This window comes from Stegodyphus dumicola, chromosome 4 (genome assembly GCF_044657685.1).
Source record: "Stegodyphus dumicola isolate Sdum_Otavi_A_Nest chromosome 4, ASM4465768v1".
Classification (NCBI taxonomy): Eukaryota; Metazoa; Arthropoda; class Arachnida; order Araneae; family Eresidae; genus Stegodyphus; species Stegodyphus dumicola.
Genome location: NC_140771.1, coordinates 168003302 through 168023582, shown reverse-complemented (window position 1 = coordinate 168023582; position 20281 = coordinate 168003302). Strand labels below are relative to the sequence as shown.

Sequence of the window (20281 nt, the reverse complement as noted above, 5' to 3'; positions counted from 1 at the left end):
TCACAGCTGGAAATAGCACTCTTAGCAAAACATTATTATTTAAAAAACTCCTTAAATGATTAATTATGCACTGAGCTACGCAAAATAATAAACATTTTTTTAAATTATTATTATTATTACCTGCTCCACCATTAGACACTATACGGAAAGGGAGAACGTCCCGTGGAAGACTTTTTAAGGAAAACTGGTCCGCATCTATGACGCTACGACGCAGAAGAAAACCACGAAAATGCTTATGTAGGAAGCCCGTTCGCCGGGTGTTTGGTGTTTGGTGTATTTAATTATGGCAAAGCACACGAGGGCTATCTGCCTAAAGGGAGGGATGCCTTTCGTGGAGGACTTTCTAAGGGAAACTGGCTCGTATACACGTCACACATGGGGAAAACCACGAAAACGCCCATGCAGCCAGCCCGTTCGCGGGATTCGAACCTCAGACCGAACTACCAGTGTTCAGCGTCTTTACCGCTCGGCCGCTGGTGGGCCGTCCCGTTCGCCGGGACTCGAGCCGGACACAACTCTCAGAGTTCGGCAGCTTTTACCGCTCTGCTGCTGGTGGACCTTATTAAACACCTTGAAGAGAATATTTTTTTGGGGGGGGGAGGAGGATGCGGCAAAGGTTCAACAACAAAAAAAAACAAAAAAGTTTTCCTGTAAGGGATTTGTTCTTAGAAGTAATGAACTACATTATTATTTTTGGTTCAATTTCAGCGTCTTTCTAGGGTTCGAGTATAAATGGTTTAAAATTGGTCATCCTAAGTACTATACTTTTTGATTTTCAGTCACTGTTATCGTCATCATGCGAATACGAGCAATGCTGTGTAACACATAGTCACGATATGATTATCCAATGTATGTCTTTAAAGTAAGCTGTGAAACAGGAGATAATATCATTGAGGATGCTATTGATTAATCGAATAACTACGTTTTTATTCCCTAGCTCAGTGGTATCTTATTTAAACTGCATGCGGGCAAATAAAATGGGAAAATAACTGTCAGGCCAGATTTTTCTTTTCTTTTTTAAAAGATAATTTTTTTTAACAGAAAAAAATAATTTAAATAAATTTAAAATTCTGCTTGCTAAATATGTATGATACAATAGTAATAACAGTAATAATATCGCGAAGTAAAAATACAAATTTATATTTATTTTCGATCTGAAATCTAAAGTTATAGACCTGTAAGACATTTTCGTTCGTTACCCTTTTTAGTTTAAACATATTTAGAGCTAAATATTATATTTTAGACCAACATTTCTTTCAAATAATTCTGATATGTTTAATTCATCGTTAAATAACTTACTTTAATTTAAAGTAAAAACTTTCAGAGGGTTCAGAAGAGTTTCAGAAGCTTTCAGAGAAAATTTATGAAGTGGGAAAGAGCTTGAGAACAAGTAATAACAATTTAGTCTATTTTTCTTATTTATTAAATTTTTCTTCGAAGCGTAAATAAGAAACATATATTTGTATCTAAATTCTTATGAAATTTTTATTTCTTATAGCTTATACTTGATAGCGTTTCGATTTCGATAAAGTTCGTAGCCTTGAAGAGACATTACTAAAAACTATCTTCATTACGGATTGTGGATGCTTATCGGTCATTTAGGTTCTTAATAATTTTTCCCAGCTGTGAAAAAGAGTAATATATACGCAAAGTATATATTACTAGAAAGCCCGGCGGTCATACGAAATGACCACTGTTCTAGATATTATAAATTGTAATTAAAATGATTTGTGCAAAGATGTCTGCTAATTTAAACTGAATTACCCAGGGCAGGCGGCGAGGACGCCCCTCTGCTTACTGCCTCACGGGGTTTCCCCCTTCTACTTGCTTAATTGATTAAAGTAGAGTATAATGAAGGAAACCGCTGGCGGTACATTTCTTAAGAGCCCATCGCTAGCTCAATCAATAAAGGTGATTTAAATAATGAAATGTTAATTCACATGTTAAAGATCTCTTTGTACACAACATTTCTTGTATAGATCTTTCCATCATTTTAAGCTCGCCTTGCAGAAGACCATCCAATATTTTTACTTTTACGTCCGTTCTTTCACGAACTCTTGAACAGGCAACATACAGTTGACCGTGTCCAAATGCAGGATCATGTAAAAAATGCCAACACACTTAAGCGTTTGGCCCTGAGACATATTGATGGTCACAGCAAAGGCAAGTTTTACAGGAAATTGTGTACGTCTCAATTGAAACGGCAACCATGTGCCGTGGCAACTTCACCCCATTGGCTAGTACAGTTACGCAAGCAACCAATAAACTATCGGCGACAAACAGACACTTAAGCCGCATATATATATGGGGTGAAGTAACATCATCTCCTCCGAAACGGCTGGCTCCCGGGCTTAACGAAGCTCACCGTTGGATTCCGCAGGTCCGTGGCATGCCATTTTGACCATTTGCGTCTTCTTGGGACTTTAATTAGCCGAAATATTAATTAAAAACTAATTTTTCCCGGCATTTTTCAATTTTTTTCTTGGGTTTTCCCTATTAGAGGGATCTGGCTACGTGCCAAATTCTTTTTTCCCGAATATCTACGGAAAGGAGTTGAAATTCGAGACGCGTATCCTCGGATTCCAAAAAAAAATTCTCCGAATCCATCGATTCCGTTCTCATCTTCGTACGACTTTAATCGGTTGAGATATTAATTAAAAACTGCGGAAACGTTAATTTCCGCGCTCATTTTTCCTAGTGGCAACAATGAACTATTGGCGATACACACTTTAGCCGCTTATATATATAAAGATGCATTCCCAAATAAAGTGATTATTCCTTGTGCAAAAATCTCGGAACGAGCTTATTTATTTTTCGACAAGTGCGAATAAAAGTTAAAATCTGTACCTTCACATCTTTGAATAACATTTATGTCATATTTATATATATGTAAGAATACGTAAAAGATTAATTTAACAGCGTAAAGTACTTTCCCATCTATATTCTAAAAATAGTAACATCTATTTGCACTGCGTCATTTCGAGAAAAATCTATGTCATATGATTCTTACGTAATTATGACATGTAAATGTAAATGTAAAACTCAACCAGCCAATAGTAATTTTACAGCAATATTAACTATCCAATCAAAATGCTTTGAAAACCAAAACTAACTCAGTCTGATTTGAGATTCCATCCTGAACATTACGCACTTGCTTTCTATGCTTTGCTTGACCGCACTGCAGTCTGTCTGCTCTTTCTTTCTTATTGCAAATTTATCTAAAATGTAAGCCTTTTGGAACAGGCACATTTAATGTGCCGACTTCTGTGTAACCGCAACATGTTGCTGAGCGAAATTAAACTGAAGATTTAACCTGCCTTCGTCTTTTCTACTCTTGAAATTATTACATATATGTAATAATAAAAGCAAAGGAAATGACGGAACACTGTAGATGCGTGATTAGACCCATATTGAAGAAGATTTTGATTGCGTAATATGCTAGTAATGCTAACTTTAATATCTAAAGAACTTGGCAGTCGAGGCAGTTTTAATTCCATTTTTATTTCCAATTGATATTTGTGGCCACAATCACTTGGCACTCTAGTCGTGCCTTTCCACAGAAGATTTACATTTTTGATATTGTTGAGATAGAAAGCAAGCCAGCGAAATTACATCTTAGCAGAGTAGAGGGCAAAAACTGAAGTGCGTAGTTATACAAGATGGAAGCACGCGAAGAGAAAAGTTTTGGTTTACAATTCAGTGATTGGTTGTCAAGAGGCATCTGGTATTAACGGTTACGTAAGATCGCATGATTAATCTGAATGACGCAATGCAGATAAGTTATTACGATTTTAGAATAGAGAGGAAGAATTAATGTTTAGTTACATTATAATTCTGATTCATACATTTTTATCTTACATATATATATAGTATATGTATAAGTAAATTAATTATATTTCCTCGTGCGTCGTTCATGTTCGATTTCAGTGCAAATGAAAATAATGTAAACCCAAGCGTCAAATAAAAATCTGGAAATTTTTGCAAGTCTATAATTAAAAACTCTTCGCGGACCCAATAAAATTGCTTCTGGAGGAGGATTTTGACACCCCTGCCCGTAAGTGCTTAAGAAAGCTATTACAGCTTCAGTTATTACCCAGAAATCTACATTTGCTGATTACGACACAAACAATGGCAACGAAGATTAGCGATTTTTGATGTCGGAAATGTCTTTAACAGAGTTTTCCGAAATCTTTCAGGCCATTTATATTATGTTACGTATGATACCATTTATACTATTCATATATTTAATAAGTACTGCTACTGCCCGGAAAGTAGATTCTTCAGAACTCAGGCAAATAGCCAATTTCTAGAGTGTTACCTTTCAATCTGAGAAGAGATTAAATTTTTTTTCTTTTTTTAAAATATAAGAATTTTGCCTAAAAATTGAGTTATTTAAAGGCTAAAATGTATTTTTAGCCGAAAAGGCGTTAGCCCAGATGCGCTATAAATTTCAGTTTGGCATTTTGCGTTGGTTCACTATAAATGCCGGTTCACGTTTCAAATTGTTGCCACCAAATATTAGAGCCCTGTATTACATTTAAAGAAATTAAATAATGAAGAATCTGCATAAATATATGCATGTTTCTGGCATTGTGATAAAGTGAACCTAGAACCCTCAAATTTTGAATGACGTACGTTTCCTCTCGAATATGGGCATCTGGAAGCCCAAATTTGGAATTTAGAATTGGTTTTATTTCATATTTTGTAAAACGTTAACGAATTTTGATTAACAAACTCAACAATTCCAAAGCGAGCAATGGCAACACTGTACGGAAGAAGAAACATTTTAATTTCCAGCGCGCGAGACTGTATATCGGAAAATCCAAGGATATGCTCATTTTAAAATTATTTTGCGATATGGCTGTTGAATTGAATGTTATGGTTTAAGTGCGCAGAATATGATATTTAATAAACAAAGGTAATGCACAAAACGTTAAAAAACATCCCTTTGGGCGTAATGTAAAATCTGAAAGCTTTCAGATTTTTTGAATAATTCAAATCTTTATATTTTACTTTTTTATGCTGTGTGTAATTGATGTAATTTAGAATGCATTTTCTGTATGGTAGAGCCAAATGCTAATTACAAACTTCAGCAGCATTAGCATAATTAGAAAAAAAGTTCTAATACCATACATAACATACCTGCCATACAATTCATTTGCTTCTCTGCATCATCCATTTCCATTAAACAATCGTTTATTTATAACTTTCGGCAGGCTATTACTTTTCTTATTAATAGTCACCATATTAATATTCGGCATGTTTGGTTCAGGTGAGGGCTTGAGAATGGTAAATATTTCATTACACCTGACTTCATTAACACAGAAAACTAATTTTAATTTATGAATGCAATCGATCCGTCTGATAAAGTTCAGCATTTTGAGTATTTCGTATTTTAAATAATGAATTCAACAAAGAATATTAGCATGTTTGATTTCTAAAAGGAGGAGGAGGAGAATTCCATCAAGTATTAAAAAAAGTAATAAATAATAATATAAAATCTGGAAATTCTCAGATTTTATATTACCCCCAAAGGGGCGTTTTTTTAACGGTTTTGTGTGTAACCTTTATTTAGAAGATATCATGTTCATCGCACTTAAACCATAAAATTCAATTCAACGGCAATATCGCAAAATAATTTTTAAATGAGCATATCATTAGAGTTTCCGATACACAGTCTCGCGCGCTGAAGATAATCCCCCCCCCGGTACAGTGTTGCCATTGCTTGTTTTGAAATTGTTTAATCTGTTAGTCAAAAATTCGTTAAAGATTTACAAAATATGAAATAGATGATAAAACAAATTTAAAATTCCAAATTTGGGCTTCCAGATGCCTGTATTCGAGTGGAGGACTACGCATTCAAAATTTGATGCTTCTAAGTACCGTTGTTTGTTTCACAGTGCGAGAAACATACATGCATTCATGCAGTTTCTTCATTATTTCATTTCTTTAAATATAATGCAGGTGGCAACAATTTGAAAAGTGAAACTCCGTTTTATAATGGACTACGCAAAATGCAAAAACGAAATTAGTAGCCCTTCTGAGAAAATTGTCCCTTTGGGCTTTTTTTTTTTTAAAAAAAAAAGTCAGCTTGAATTTTAGAAAGAATTTTCTGAAACACGAAATATGGTACACAACGTCAAACATTTAAAATGAACTGTTCAGAAAAACAGTTTTAAACAGGAAAGATTATATTATTCATGATTCATTATCAAGTGGGAGATGTATGATATTATTCCACCATAAATTAATTAAATTAATTATATAAAAAGAACTTTTGCACGAACTTAATAAGGAAAATGGATAATTATTCCAGATGGCTTTCCTCATCAGCATCAAACTATCTAGCAAATAAAGTGGCAACAATTTTCAGTTTGCTTTGTCATGAAATTCTTATAGTGACAACAATAACTCTCGATTTTAGGAGTTTAAATGTCGTTTAAGTTCCTAACGTAAAGTCCCTGAACGTTGGTAATTCGACCTGGGTTCGTTTCCAAGCTAACGGTCTGGCTATGTGGGCGTTTTGCGCTTTTCCCCATGTGGATGTGAGCTAATTTTCCTTAAAAATTCTTCCATGAAGGCTATCTCTTCTCTTAGGCAGACAGGCCTAATATGACTTGACATAATGAAATAAACTAAACCAAACTTTTTACAAGACATATCCGATTATTTAGTTGTTATTTTCAGAGAATATCATGAAAACAGAATTGTCTACATTCACCCAATCGTACAACTCCTCCGCTCTAATACCAACCTTCTTCGGACATGTCCAAGATGTTCACTACGGCCTCTGAGTATATTCTAAAACCAAGAGAATCTTCGTCATTTGAACGTCAACTACGAATATGATCATAAGCCACAATTTACACAAGAATTAATTGATACGATAAATATCAAATCTTTTCGATATTGAGACATCAGAAGTAAAAGTGGACTCCAAATTGATAAGATTTTTGAAGTGATAAAAGCAAAGGAGATGACGGCTGTCCATCTAAAAGAACACTGTCTCCTTAAAAGACGGTCAATAGCAGATTCGCTCACATTTGCTTTGTACCTAGAGAAGCATTGGCAATATGCAAAGTTAAAATGCTCTTTGTGCAATCACTTCCCGAATGTCACTGCTTATAAGAATGGATAATCCAGCTAGCTTTTCTTATTTTAAGACGTAACTTTTTCAGTATTTTTAACTTTTTATGAATTTGCTTTCTTAGCAGAAGCTAATCATGAACCAAAACAAAATTTTGCTTTATTGGATGTTTAGAGCTTCTCTGATTAATTGTCCATGATCTGATAGTGTACTACATCACACAGTATCTTGAATCACGACTACATCTGGACAAAATTTCGCCTGATGCTTCGAAGCTTCTCACTTGAGTATTGTATTTCATATCTAAATTTCTATTGTAATAATTATGATGAATTTATTATTGCAGGTCCTTTTGCTGTTACTCTGTTGAAGGAACATTTGGTTAAGACTTATCTACGTGAAGGGTCCATCGAGACAACAGTTGACCATGTTGCGCTGTTATGAGATATTCCCAGCACATAGTGCTCTTAGAGGCGCTTTTTGCTTCAATTTATGGATTATGCATCTGGCAAAATAAAAAGTGTTGCCATCTCAGAGTAATATTTGTTGCAGTCCTCATGCACAAACAATCCTATGAAATAAAAATGCAGCTACGTTTTCAATAACCAGATCTTTATTAAATAAGTAGACAAATCTTCACGTGACACTATTTCACAACGAAATAATATCACAGCAAATTTTTTATCTACCGTTTTGCTTTGCCATTTTCCACAGTCAGTTTGAAATGCAAAATTTTATATTCTGTGTCTTTAGTTTTCGTGGGCTCATTCTTAAACTAGTAGTGCACTTATTGTAATTGCTTAGTTTAAAATTGTTTCATGGGTTCTGAAAGTGAAATCTGTATTTCAAAATCAGATTGCAGGTTTGTAAATTCATTTTTTTAATTTTTAAATGCATGTTTCTTTTTAAACTTTAATGGTGTAAATTTTAGCTTTTTCGAAATGTTAGATACTAACATGAAGTTCTCAGATTTTTTTTTTTTTTTTTTTCTAAATGAATTCTAAAATTACAGTTATAAATCCTTTTTAAATCTGGCCTTCTAACCTGCTGGTGTCGGTCAGTGTTAAGAAGCAACCATAGTTATTTAATATCATGCTGACCATGAGAATGCAGAGCTAAAGTATTTCCATGAGAGTACGCGAAGTTTTCAACCATTCGGAAGGAGAAACGAAAATCGCGCAACCTCCCTGTGCGCGGAGGCGCCCTGCGAAACTTTCCCTAACTTTTTCCCCGCCTAACTCCGGGACGAATAAAAAACTTTTTTGCCGTGATCGAAAAAATCTCACCTCTTTCTCTCTCCTTCGCCGGTCAAGTCGAGAAACTAAAATAAATATTATAATAATACGAGGTTTGCGATTCGCGAAGACGCGCCGACATTTGGTCCAATAAAATTAATCCCGCGCCGAGCCCTCGATGCCCGCGCCTCATTTGATAGGCTGAAAAGACGCGCGTTGCATCCTGGGATCGTCCGGAGCACCCGCGAAACACGCCGCCGTCGTTCCTCAGTCTAGTGGGTAACTCTTGCTAAGCGAAGGACTGATCGTCTGCGCGATCTCTGTAGAAACGATTTGTAGAGTGGTGTTCGACGCTGGAGCGATCCCTTGTTTACAGTCGAAGCTTTCTTCTTTTCTTTCTGGTGAGCGGTGTCTAAACCAGGGGCCAAAATTCGTGTCAAAAACAGAGCCCCCCTTCCCGCCTTCAGGATGGATCCACATCCAGAGACGGATTTGGATGCACCTATGGTAAGTCCACTCCACTCTGTTTGTTTATTTCCAGCACAGCTGGGCGGCGGAAAAGCACGCGGCCCGTTAGGCTTCGCAGGTGAACGCACTGCCCTACGCCCCCCCTTCTCCGATGCGGACTGGTGCGCATCTGGGCTTTCCGATTAGGAATGTATCTACAAAATTTAAGAGCCCAAGATTTTTTTTCGTGAATTTTAAAATGTTTTATATTTTTTCTCATGAACATTTAACAACGATTACTACCATGAAATAATGGATGTGTCGTGACATAAGAAAATTGTAATTATGAGATAAGGAGATATATAAAATGTGCTGTGCACCAGGCAAAAGTTTTGAGAACTACTAATTATCATGTTTTATATTTAATATGAGCTCTAGATTTTCATTTTTAATTGAACTAAGGGCTCATGCTAGTTATGTTTATTCACACAAGTACAGTAGAACAGGATTTCAGATAAAACTTATTATTAATTTATCTAGCTGTTTATATTGATTTAATTAATGTGAAAAGATATAGTTATAATTTTTAATGACATATTTATTATAGATTTATAGTATTTTAATGATATATTATAAATATATAATTTTTTATAATATATTTATTATTAATTTATAATTTTTTAAAATGATATATTTATTATACATTTTGTATTATATATATATTATTTTCAGTTGATTAAAGTTTTGTTAATTTAAAAAAATGCAGTAGTTTATTTTTAATTGAATAGAAATAGACTATGCCTTTTGTATTATGGAAATGAAAAATCTCGTTTAGTATAATGCAAACGAATTGAGCTGTGTGTATAGTTTCAATACAGGCATAAATTTTAATTAATTTCATTGTTTTATTTTGGATGAAATGGGATCGGGTTCTGTGTTTTAGGAAAGTTTGTTTTTTGCATTTTGCGCCATGGAAATCATATTTTTTATCTCTAATTTTTGTAATATGATAAACGAAAAAATAAATGTCTCTCATTTGGTTACAACCCAGTTTTTCCGAAAAAATGTGGTTCTAGTCAGTCCAGATATTTGTATTTCGCAAATTTTATTGAAAATTCCGAGTCTGTAGATAAAGTGAACTTATCTTTTTTAATATTAACCAAGAAGTAGTATAGAAAACGGTTTATTGTTTTAGTCAGTCGGATATGTTCAAACTTCCCGTCACTTGGTGATCTAAGATCCAAATGCTTTGTGTTTTTAAAATGCATAACAAGGTTAACAAAATTTACTATTGTTGACTGCTGATTTCTTAAAGCATTCATTTTCGTACTTTTGACCATCTATGAACTATCTTCAAGCCTTGTTGAAAACTCTGATGATAAGGATGTTCTTGTTAATGAGTATTCTAGCTCATTTTAAATTTCAGGATATAAATATCTCAAGAAAAAGTGTGAGAAATGGCATTTGAAAGTTTAATTCTTAGAGGAAATTACTGAAATATTTAAACTCTTATATTCTAAACGCACCAAGTTAAAGATAATATGAGATATTACCACAATTAAATAATACTTGTTATTATTTAAGGACATACTCCTAAGTATTGGGAAATAAACAAAATAAGAAAAGCTTTGGAAACTTTCCCAACATTTTAAACTGACTCATGTCTGATTTATAGAGTGAATTTTTTTCCCTCAGACTTCAGTTCATTTGGTATAAATCCAAAATAAAAAGGATACATAATATAACTTACGTCTTATTTTAAACTAATCATTATACCGAAGATTATAACTGATTTATTTATTCAAAGCCAACAGCTAATCTTGACTAGAAATTAAATGACGAGAAGTTCCGATTTCTTTTAAAATAAAATTTGTACAATAAAATTTTGTTGTTTTTATGTATAATTTCCTGTAGCAAAACAAGCAGAAGCATGTTTAGTCAGCTGAGCCAAAACGTTTAAATCTACATAACTTTTGGTTTTTAACTATGTGGGGAAAAAAAAAAAAAGCAAAAAGGAAAATTTGTTCACAAAACTTAATTTACATTAAAGTAACATTGCAAGTAAAGTAACATTGTATATATAACATTTAGGTATATTTAGCATTTCTAAGTAATTATTTCACGGAGCTAATATATACCAATTTATGTAAGATATAAACATTTATTTGGGTAAAATATATGAAAATACTTATTACACTATTATAAATATTTATTTGGATTTTTATATAACATTTCATACGCGAATAAAAAATTTCATTTTTACGAGTGTGAAAATATTTCCCTTTTCATTATTATTTTCCCGTTTTAATGCTACGTGGATGGAAGTTTCAGTTCCTAACTTCACATTCTCTTTATATAAAAGGGTGTAAAAACACAAACTGTATGAAAAATGAAATGAAGGGGTGTTTCCCTATTGGGTTCAACAGGAAATAAAACTCCTCTCTAAGGCTCAAACGGTAACAAAAGTGTTAAGGCTCTTTTGGAAATGGGCTTTAAGCCTTAGATACTGTACATATTATTTATGATTATTTAATAAATACACTTAATTGCCAAACCTAAAGGATGTACGATAAAATATTAAAAAGTAATATATTATATGAGTATATTGATAAAAGAAATTCTGTCTGAGGTAAAGGCGTATGGGAAAATCGATGTGTAAAATTTTAAAGTAGACATTTAACTGTTTCTTATATATATTCTTACCCATAATAATGAACTTTGTTGAAGCAAAATTTATTCGAATCAGAGTTTTTTTCTCTTACAGTGATATTTAGTTTTAAAACTGTAATTGATACGTCAGTTTTTAAAAATTTTTTTAAAAAAGTGTATAGTTTCAAATATACAAATTTATTGTTAATTAATACTATGTCACAGAAGCAGCAGAATAAATTGTTCTAAAATGTGGTACATGCACATCAGGCATAATTTCTAAAAAATTGTTTCAAATTTTTAGTTTTTGCCTCCAAATATTTATGCAGATTTTCTTTCCAGTTTTTAAAAATTACGAAAATGAATATTAATTATTAAGTGACATAAAATTTATTCCCTCTTATTGATATTCTATTGTAATATATTTCTTCGAGTATTTATTGTATCAGGTTTAAAACAAGTTATTTGAAACCTATTAACAGTTTTCCTCATAAACAGAAAAACAGTTTTCCTCATAAACTCTCGAAATGATCGTTTTAAACATTATGTTTGCCCATAAGCTGAGAACATGAGTTAACTCGCCAACTTCGTAAAAGTCATTTTAATTCGCATTAGATCTAAGATTTTACTAAATTTTTAGTGTTCATTTTAAAACAGTTTTGTCTATACTTCGTCTTCAGTTCATATATTCCTTGGACGAAATAAGTGAATTCATAAATAAAACGTCCACTTTTTGTAAAAAATCGAAATTTGAATTTTAACATATTGTATTTATCATATTTTTTTATTACGTTTCAAACTTTGCGTATTTTTTTTTTAGCTTTTATTCTGCCAGAGATAAGGGTTTAATCTCATGTATTTAAACCATAAAAAGCTTAAGGAATTTTTCAAGAATCATAGAAAAAAATTTTAACAGAAATCCTGCAATCAATCACTTGGCTACTATGATCAATCAATCACGCAATCAATTAATTAGTTCTTTATTCTATGTTAGATTTTCTAATGCAGAAATTCTGCCTAAGAGTCTGATAGTGCAGTCGCAAAGGTAGATTAGTGTAGTATATGTGTATGTGTTATTTCTCTCAGTTAGTCATCATGATGTAGACTGCTTTAAACACCCGGGTACATGGGCCTATTGCCCTACCCCAAATCGAGTGCAATTAAAAGTTTCAAAATTTAACCGAAAATCTAAGTGATGTGGAGATTAAAAAAAAAAAAGCATCATTATATGTGCTAAAAAATTTTGGGGAAAGAGCTGTCGAGCTGGTGGGTTGTGTTGAAGAAGGGAAGTGTGAAAGCATCATGCCATAAGAAAACAGTAAATAAGCATACACAACCAGAACTACATGAAAACAGTCATCAAGTTCATACATAATTACAAAATATCAAATAATTAAATGAGGGATTAACCCGTCAGCACACGCGCTGGGGTAAAATCCACCCCACGTGTAGTCTTTTCTTAGAAAATAAGGGAAGGTCGTGCGTGACCTTTCTAGTACTTTATGTACCTTTCAAGATCAAGATTAGGAAGTGGTCGTCCAAAGGAATTTTTCCCGTGTCCATGGGATTTTTGTGTTTTCCGGGAAGGCATGTGCAACGGGATTGTAGCTACCCCGCGCGTGTACTAACGTTTCACTTCCAGGGAGACACTCATTGATATGAGTGCGTACGAGCGAGAACAGTAACGACTGCGGGTTCTTCTCGCTAGTGTTGAAACTGATAGCGCAACTGAAAATTCCGATTCTGAGTGCAATAATATTTCTGAAAGTGCTCCTGAAACTGTTTCTGACCAGTGATATGATGATTCCCATGATCTTCTTTGACATCATATAATTTTTATGTTTGAATAGATGGAACAATTTGAAGTAAAAAAGTACCCTCGAAAAACGTTCGGTCACGGCCGCACAGTATAGTGTCAAGAAAAGCTTGGTTTAATCCTAGTATCCGGTGCACACGGGATTTGGCTACTTTTGGCGACTTTATGATGAGCAGTAAAAACGCGACATATACGATGAGTAGTAAACGGATCATTCAAAGAATATATAGAGTTATACATAGTATATACTATGTATATAGTGTATATACACACATAGTATATATATAGACGTTCTTCGGATCATTTTTGGTGTTGGCGATAATTTTCAAAATCGCGCCAAGGCTGCACCGTATACTAGGATTTTACCAAAAGCTTTAGAAAGTTGAAACATCTAACTGAGTGTTCATTGGAAATTATTGATGAATAAATAATGGAAGATTTGGTAAAATCAACAAACATTTACATTTCATCAATAAGAAACAAATTCTCTAGAGAACGTGATGCACAACAGACAAACGTAGGTGAATTGAAGGTGTTGTTTTTCCTATTATATTACGCTGGAGTGCTGAGAGCAGCACTCCAGCGTTTGCAAAAATATGTACTTGTTTGTAAAACTATGTTGTCACACTATGTGAGGACTGTTCAATGTGAGGAGATTATTTGAATAATAAACACAGGTAGGAGGGAGGGGGGCGGAAAAACTATGTGTTATTTAGAATCTATTCTTTGATATGAATAACTGTATGACATTATATTCAGTTTTAAGGAAAAAAGCTAGTAAGAATGCAGCCTTTTCATATTCCTCTAGTACTTTGTCAAACCACTCTTTATAATAAACACTTATATTTAAAAAATATGTATATATGAAAATGATATTTCTAATATAAAAAATCATATATGTATTTTATATTAGTTTGCATAAATTTCGGTTTTTATAGGTAACCAGTATGGAAATGTTTGTATAACTTAAAGTAAGATTATCTCGAATTAAAACTGGAAAAAAGGTTTAACAGAATTCACAAAGCTATTAGTCATTTATCCATTCATTGAAAACAAAGAAAATGCCTTTATTTACACGTTGGGGGGGTGAACTCCGAAAAACAAGCACTGGGGTAAAATTTGTTCCGCGCGGGTACTAACGTAGCGGAGTGATGCGCGTGTGCTGAAGGGTTAAGATGCTTATTGGCCTTTTAGTGTTATTTGCATCAGTAAGGTTATAATTGTAAATTTTTATTACAGGATTATTAATTAGCCTCCGGCTATTGTGAAACTTTTTGACCAAATGATAAAAGTATGTCTTTAACTGGATTATTTTTAACTTCTTCGTGATTGACATTATTTCTGATGTAGCATAGTAAGTTTGTTATCTGCCTCAGGATACAGCGCACGAAAATCCGCGTTTCCATTTACTGTGAAAGGAATGTGCCCTTAGGGACTACTGCTTTGTATTGTGGTCAGCCCTGAATATCGAGCACCATTTATTTATTAAAAGGATTTGATCGAAAATCTTACTTGTCCTTGAAAGATGTGACCTTCAACTTCTCTTTTGTGGAAGGCTTTTGTTAGATCTACCTTTTCTCTAAGAAACCATTCCCCCAGTTTTCAGATATAAGTGGAAATAACACAGTTAGCAACAGGTCGGCACGAAATCCTTTAGGGGCTTATAAATAATAGCGGAATTTGACTGTCCACTTCCTGAATGTGCACTTGCACTTGGAATTTGCCGATCTATTCCATTTAAAATGATAGTGCTTATAGTGTTATGTTTTGATACACATTTCTGTTTCAAAAATCTAGCTGAGTTATGAATCTAGTTGGTACTATTAGTTTTAAAATAAATTTCTTTGTAAGCATTATTCCTAAAGATGCTTCCTACAGAACAAAATGATTTGTAATTTTCTGTTGACAAAAATTTTAATTATTTTAAATTAGAAGCGTTAAGCTAATTTAAGAATTAAACCTTAGACTCGTGTGCTTAAAGATCTGCTGTCATCTAATTAATAGATCCATCAAGCTGAAAGTAAGATGTATTTTCCTAAAGTATGGTACTTTTCTAAAACTTATCAGTGGCTAAAAAGCAGGCATTACAAAATTAGTCTAATAGTAAACGACTTTCGTATCCAGTCGTTTTCTTACTCAACACCACTTCAAAGTTTGCAGAGGCTTTAGTATGAATTCAGGTCCTTATTTTACTTCAAATATGAAATGAACATAACAAGAAAACAGTGCGACTAAAAAAAAATACGTTTCAACACAATTATTAACCTAACCTAAAAAGAAACAATTCTTTGGAACAGTTTTGCATTTCTCATTTGGTGGTAATACAGAAATGCCTAAAATGTTATCCTGTACGGCTATTCGTCATGGTCGCCTTATGAATATTTTGATTTCTTGAAGCACAATATTTTATCTTGGTATAAATGAATATTCTTCAGTCTTAACATAAAGTTGTCAAGAAAATCATTCTCATCCATGAAAATTTGCATTTAACCTTTAATTAGCACAATATAAACCTCGGGGGCACGAATACTATGTTTCACCTTATAACTGTCAACTTAAAGGCTATGCAATCCGTCTCGGTATCTGAATCACTTTCGCTAAAAATATTGATCATATTTCATTGTGAAATGAATTTATTCTTTATTTTGATGAATAACTAAACATACATTTGAAAAATGTTCACATAAAATGTAATTTTTACTTATCAGTCCACAGGACACGAAAATGGCAATTATGCGGAACATTTTCAGCGTACCACGTGACGATTAATAGTGCACAACAAAGGATACTAAAGTAATCCCCCGTCAAACAATTATGTACAAGTTTTTCAACATACTATTTAAAATTTAATAACATGTAATAAAAAGCATCTAAGCAGTGATTTAGATTTTAGTCTGGAAAATGTTTGTATGGATATAAAGCATATAAAATACAACAACCATTACATTCCTAAAACATTCCGTGATCTTACAAAGGAAGAATACTAAATATTATTAGATTCAACACATTAATAAAACTATAATTTTTCCTTTTATGATTTTTCAAGTTTATTGCAAGCACCAGTAACTGATCATAGGTATTATCTGTTAACAGAAAGCAATTCGTATTCATTTTTTCATTTCACTGCAAAGACACATTTGAATGAAAGCCTTTTCTTTGTAAAGTTTATCACATTTTAGGCATCTTCCGAAATGCCTTTACTTTTATTGGACTGGATTATTTGGATCATGGCAAAGCGCAAGAAAGCTATTTGCTTAGGGGAAGGGCCATTCGTCGAGGACTTTTTAAGGAAGACTGGCTCCTATTTACGCCACACATGGGTAAAAACACGAAAACTGCAGTGAAGGCCAGCCCGTTTGCCTGGATTAACTTGGGTCAGACTATGTTCAGCGGTCCTAGGTTCGGCCACTGGTGGACCAGTGGTGGACTCACTAGGTTCGGCACTTGACCTTTATGTTCCGTCTTTTGCTAAAATGAAAGGTTTGCAGATGTGTCTATATTATCGGCAGCGTATGAAACATCCGCATTCTATAGAATACCTAGGCACTTTGTAGAATGCCCTGGCGTTTTTAGGCAAAGTATGAAATATGAGAAACCTAGGGATTCTATAGAATAAGAAATGCTATTTAGGCAAAGTAATAAAAAAGATCATTATTGAGGCTATTATTTAAAAAAATGCTTTCCTCAAAAATACAAATATTATTTTGAAAAAATAATGGAAGAGTGCCATAAAGTACGTAAAGAGAAATGAAATTAATACAAAACAAAATTTATGCCTTTCTTACTAAAAAAACAAAATTTTAATATAAAAAATAAGAAACTCAAACTAACCGACTTTTGCAAGAGGAGTAGTCTTGACTGAAATTTTTGAATTACACTTCATTACTTTTTTCACGCAAAGACGCTTCATATTTCGGCACTTTGTTTAACACACACTGCATTGGTACTTAAGTATTATCCCGTCGACCGTGAAACTCTTTATTTAATAAACAACTGGCATTCTATCCTCTTCGTAAAAGAGCTTTCGTTGATTTCTACAGTTTTATTAGGCTCTTCGATTTTACAGGAAGCTCTGTTTAGAACGCTAAGAATAAAAACTTCCCAAGGGTTATTGTTTTACAGTCATTATTAACGTTTCGTCGGCCATATTTAGCTGAGCATATCGTTAATACACTTATTATTTGATGCAGAGATTCCAGAACTTTAATACATTACTCATTGTTCTACCGATTTCAGGTCCCAAATTTTTAATATTTTTTTTTCAAAATACAAGAAAATTATACACTAATAACAATAAATTTATATCATTGTTCATAAAAACGAAACGTTGTATATCGAGAATCAGTTAGGGTTCATCAAACCAAAGCGTCGACGAGTGAATTGTCTCGTTCTTTGTCGACGTCAGGAACAGGAACTCGCTTTGATAGTGATTTCCCAAAAGCAGAAATTTGTTTTCCGATTTTTTTTTTACTTTTATTTTCAGATTCATTTTAGAATTAATTTTACCTTGGATATCATTTTCATTGTACAAAATATCCATTTTCTCATCTTTGCTAGAAGGTATGAAACTTTTGATGACACTTTGTGCTTGCATGAGCACACAGCAGGTAGCAAAAACGGAACGTGATATTCGAAACAAATCAGGGATTTATTTCATACTTTTTCAGTTTGTCATTTGGTATTCTATTGAATACCTAGGAAATACACGAAATATTAATCCTTTGATACATTACGGGCCAGTTTTCTAAAAAAAATGTCTAGGTATTCTATATAGAGTGCTGGTTTTTCATACATTGCCGGTAACAGTTAGAGAAATGAAATTGAATTTTGATTGAAGTTGATTTTGAATGACAGCCTATCTAAGCATGTCAAGTTGTAATCTGTGACACCAGAAGCAGCCTGATGTCGCTTTTTGAATATTTCATCTGTATGTTTAAAGGCTGTAAATTTATCCTCACTTTGTTATAATAGCTAACTTAGGAACATAAACATTCGTGCATATGACGATTTTTGTTAACGAGAAAGTTTTACCTTTAATACAAAAGCTATATTCAAGCTTATCAATTCATGCTGAGCTTATTAATAGCAGTTCTGTAGTGTATATGTATCGAAATGTATGTAATGTAAATACGTATCGAAAACTATTTATTGTGTTGCATGAATCCAATGCCATTTTTATATTTGATTTCGTCTTTTATTGTTAGTGCATTAACTTTTCAGATACTGTGGAAGAGAAGGAAATTTTGATACTGATCTCGTAATGTAATAAGTGTTCGAATATCAAAATATGTGTTCATTCTTTGATTGTTTTAATAAAATTTTAATTTTGGTGCTGTTAATCTTGTTCGGCTGTACTTAAAAAGATGAACAGAATGATGAGTTACATGATGAAGAGTTACGTGAAGCTCATCTAATTCAGAAAGTTGGAAATTGGAATAAAAATACAGACTCTTGAACAAAATTGATACATGAAAGGAAATTGAAATGTTTTTTATACGTGAGGAATACTCAATTTTTTTTAATTTATTTTTTTTAGCCAACAACATTTCTGTATATTTTCGAACCTTTCCGAAACACAGTTGAGACATTGTTTCATATGCTACACCATATTAAGTAATCAAATCCAAATTTGCGGAATTCTTAGAAAAATCAAGTGTTTATGAAAATCATTAGGAAAGAATAATTTGCCCATTCGTCGAAAGGTGGGTGGTAGTCTTAAAAAATATATATATTCAACTTTAATCTTTTCCAAGTATTTTTCAAGACATCAACGTTGAATCTTTTATTTGGTCTTTATTTCAGTTAAATAACTTGATAATAAAATATTTTATTGAAACTGTTTTATAAAAATTAGCCTTTGCAACGCTTTGAATTCAGTCTTTCCAAATTTCCTTAACATTTAGATTATTTTACATTACGCTATCGTACATTCATCATTCATGTGAACTAAGCACCTTGCAGTTACAAAGAAAACATGATGTTATTTTACCTTCTAACGTAGCTTCCCTTTTTTTATTAGTTAATGGAAAATTAATTTATTTTCTTAAACAGTAAAAGATATTTTTGACGCCATTAACTACGTACTTCGTAAAAAATCCTTTGGTTAAATTTATTTTCTTTTAAAGTTATAACCATAGACATAGATGAAAAATTAACTTGCCTCTTATTGCTTATATTGTAGTTGCTTGCAGTCTTGTGATCATTGCAGTTTCTACGATAAAACAATCCCTGTTGCAAAATGAATTGGAGATTACAGCTTATATTGAGTCGAAAAAACAGGCATTAACGGTACTTCCTATGAAACCTCGCATTTCAACACTAAAGTCTTTATTTCTTGGAAGTCTTGATGTCTTGCTTCAGGCTATGATGCTAATTTGGGTTTACCTTTTTAAGGTCTTTGTACTTTTTCATTGCTAAAAATCCCAAAGGGAGAAAGAATCGAAGACTTCTATGTCGTAGCGTTCCGTATTCATTTAACTGCTTTTCCCATTTAACATTCTGCATGCATTGATCTCTAAGCAGACAGATAGTATGTCGTCATTAGGAACTGTTTCAGTCATAAATCTTCGAGAATTTGCTGACGTGTTGCTAACGTCCGTGCCAAAACTTGTCAGGTTAGACGCTTTTTAATTTGGTGGACGGGGGTTCCTTTTTAGGGTCGTAAATGCTCTAAAATAAAGAAGACTGAAAACAGGATGTTTAAAGGAATCGACTGAATTATAAATTAGCTAAATTTAGAGCCTGCTTTTCTTTGCGAATATCACATGAGCTGAACGCATTCAGATTTCATTAGTCACCATTTTTTGGCTCGAAAGAAGAATATTCTATTACCTTCATATATTTTAAATCACGTTTAATTAAGATGAAAGCTAATAAAGACTCCTGTTCCTATGCACAGTTTTATCACCTTTGGAAAATTAGTTAATTTGTAACATTTTTAAAATTAAATTTTGATATCCCTGATTAAATTTTGATCTTTAAAATATACTAGTGTTTATTAAAAGTATGATGGATAGAGTTATACTTCTAGATAAAAAAAAAATTAAA

General features: G+C 32.9%; 1 protein-coding gene across 6 annotated transcripts in view; it reads left to right on the top strand.

Moving 5' to 3' along the window:
• The first annotated feature begins 8578 nt into the window (after positions 1-8578).
• Positions 8579-20281, top strand: part of LOC118198793 (protein dead ringer homolog) — a 496618-nt gene continuing 484915 nt past the window's right edge. For 5 of the 6 annotated variants that reach the window (XM_085815747.1, XM_085815744.1, XM_085815745.1 and 2 more), the window contains exon 1: positions 8579-8829. In XM_085815747.1, the coding sequence (XP_085671873.1) occupies positions 8791-8829 (39 nt within the window). In that variant the 5' untranslated portion in view covers positions 8579-8790. The remainder of the gene's footprint in view (positions 8830-20281) is intronic. The other variant, XM_085815748.1, reaches the window with a different exon arrangement.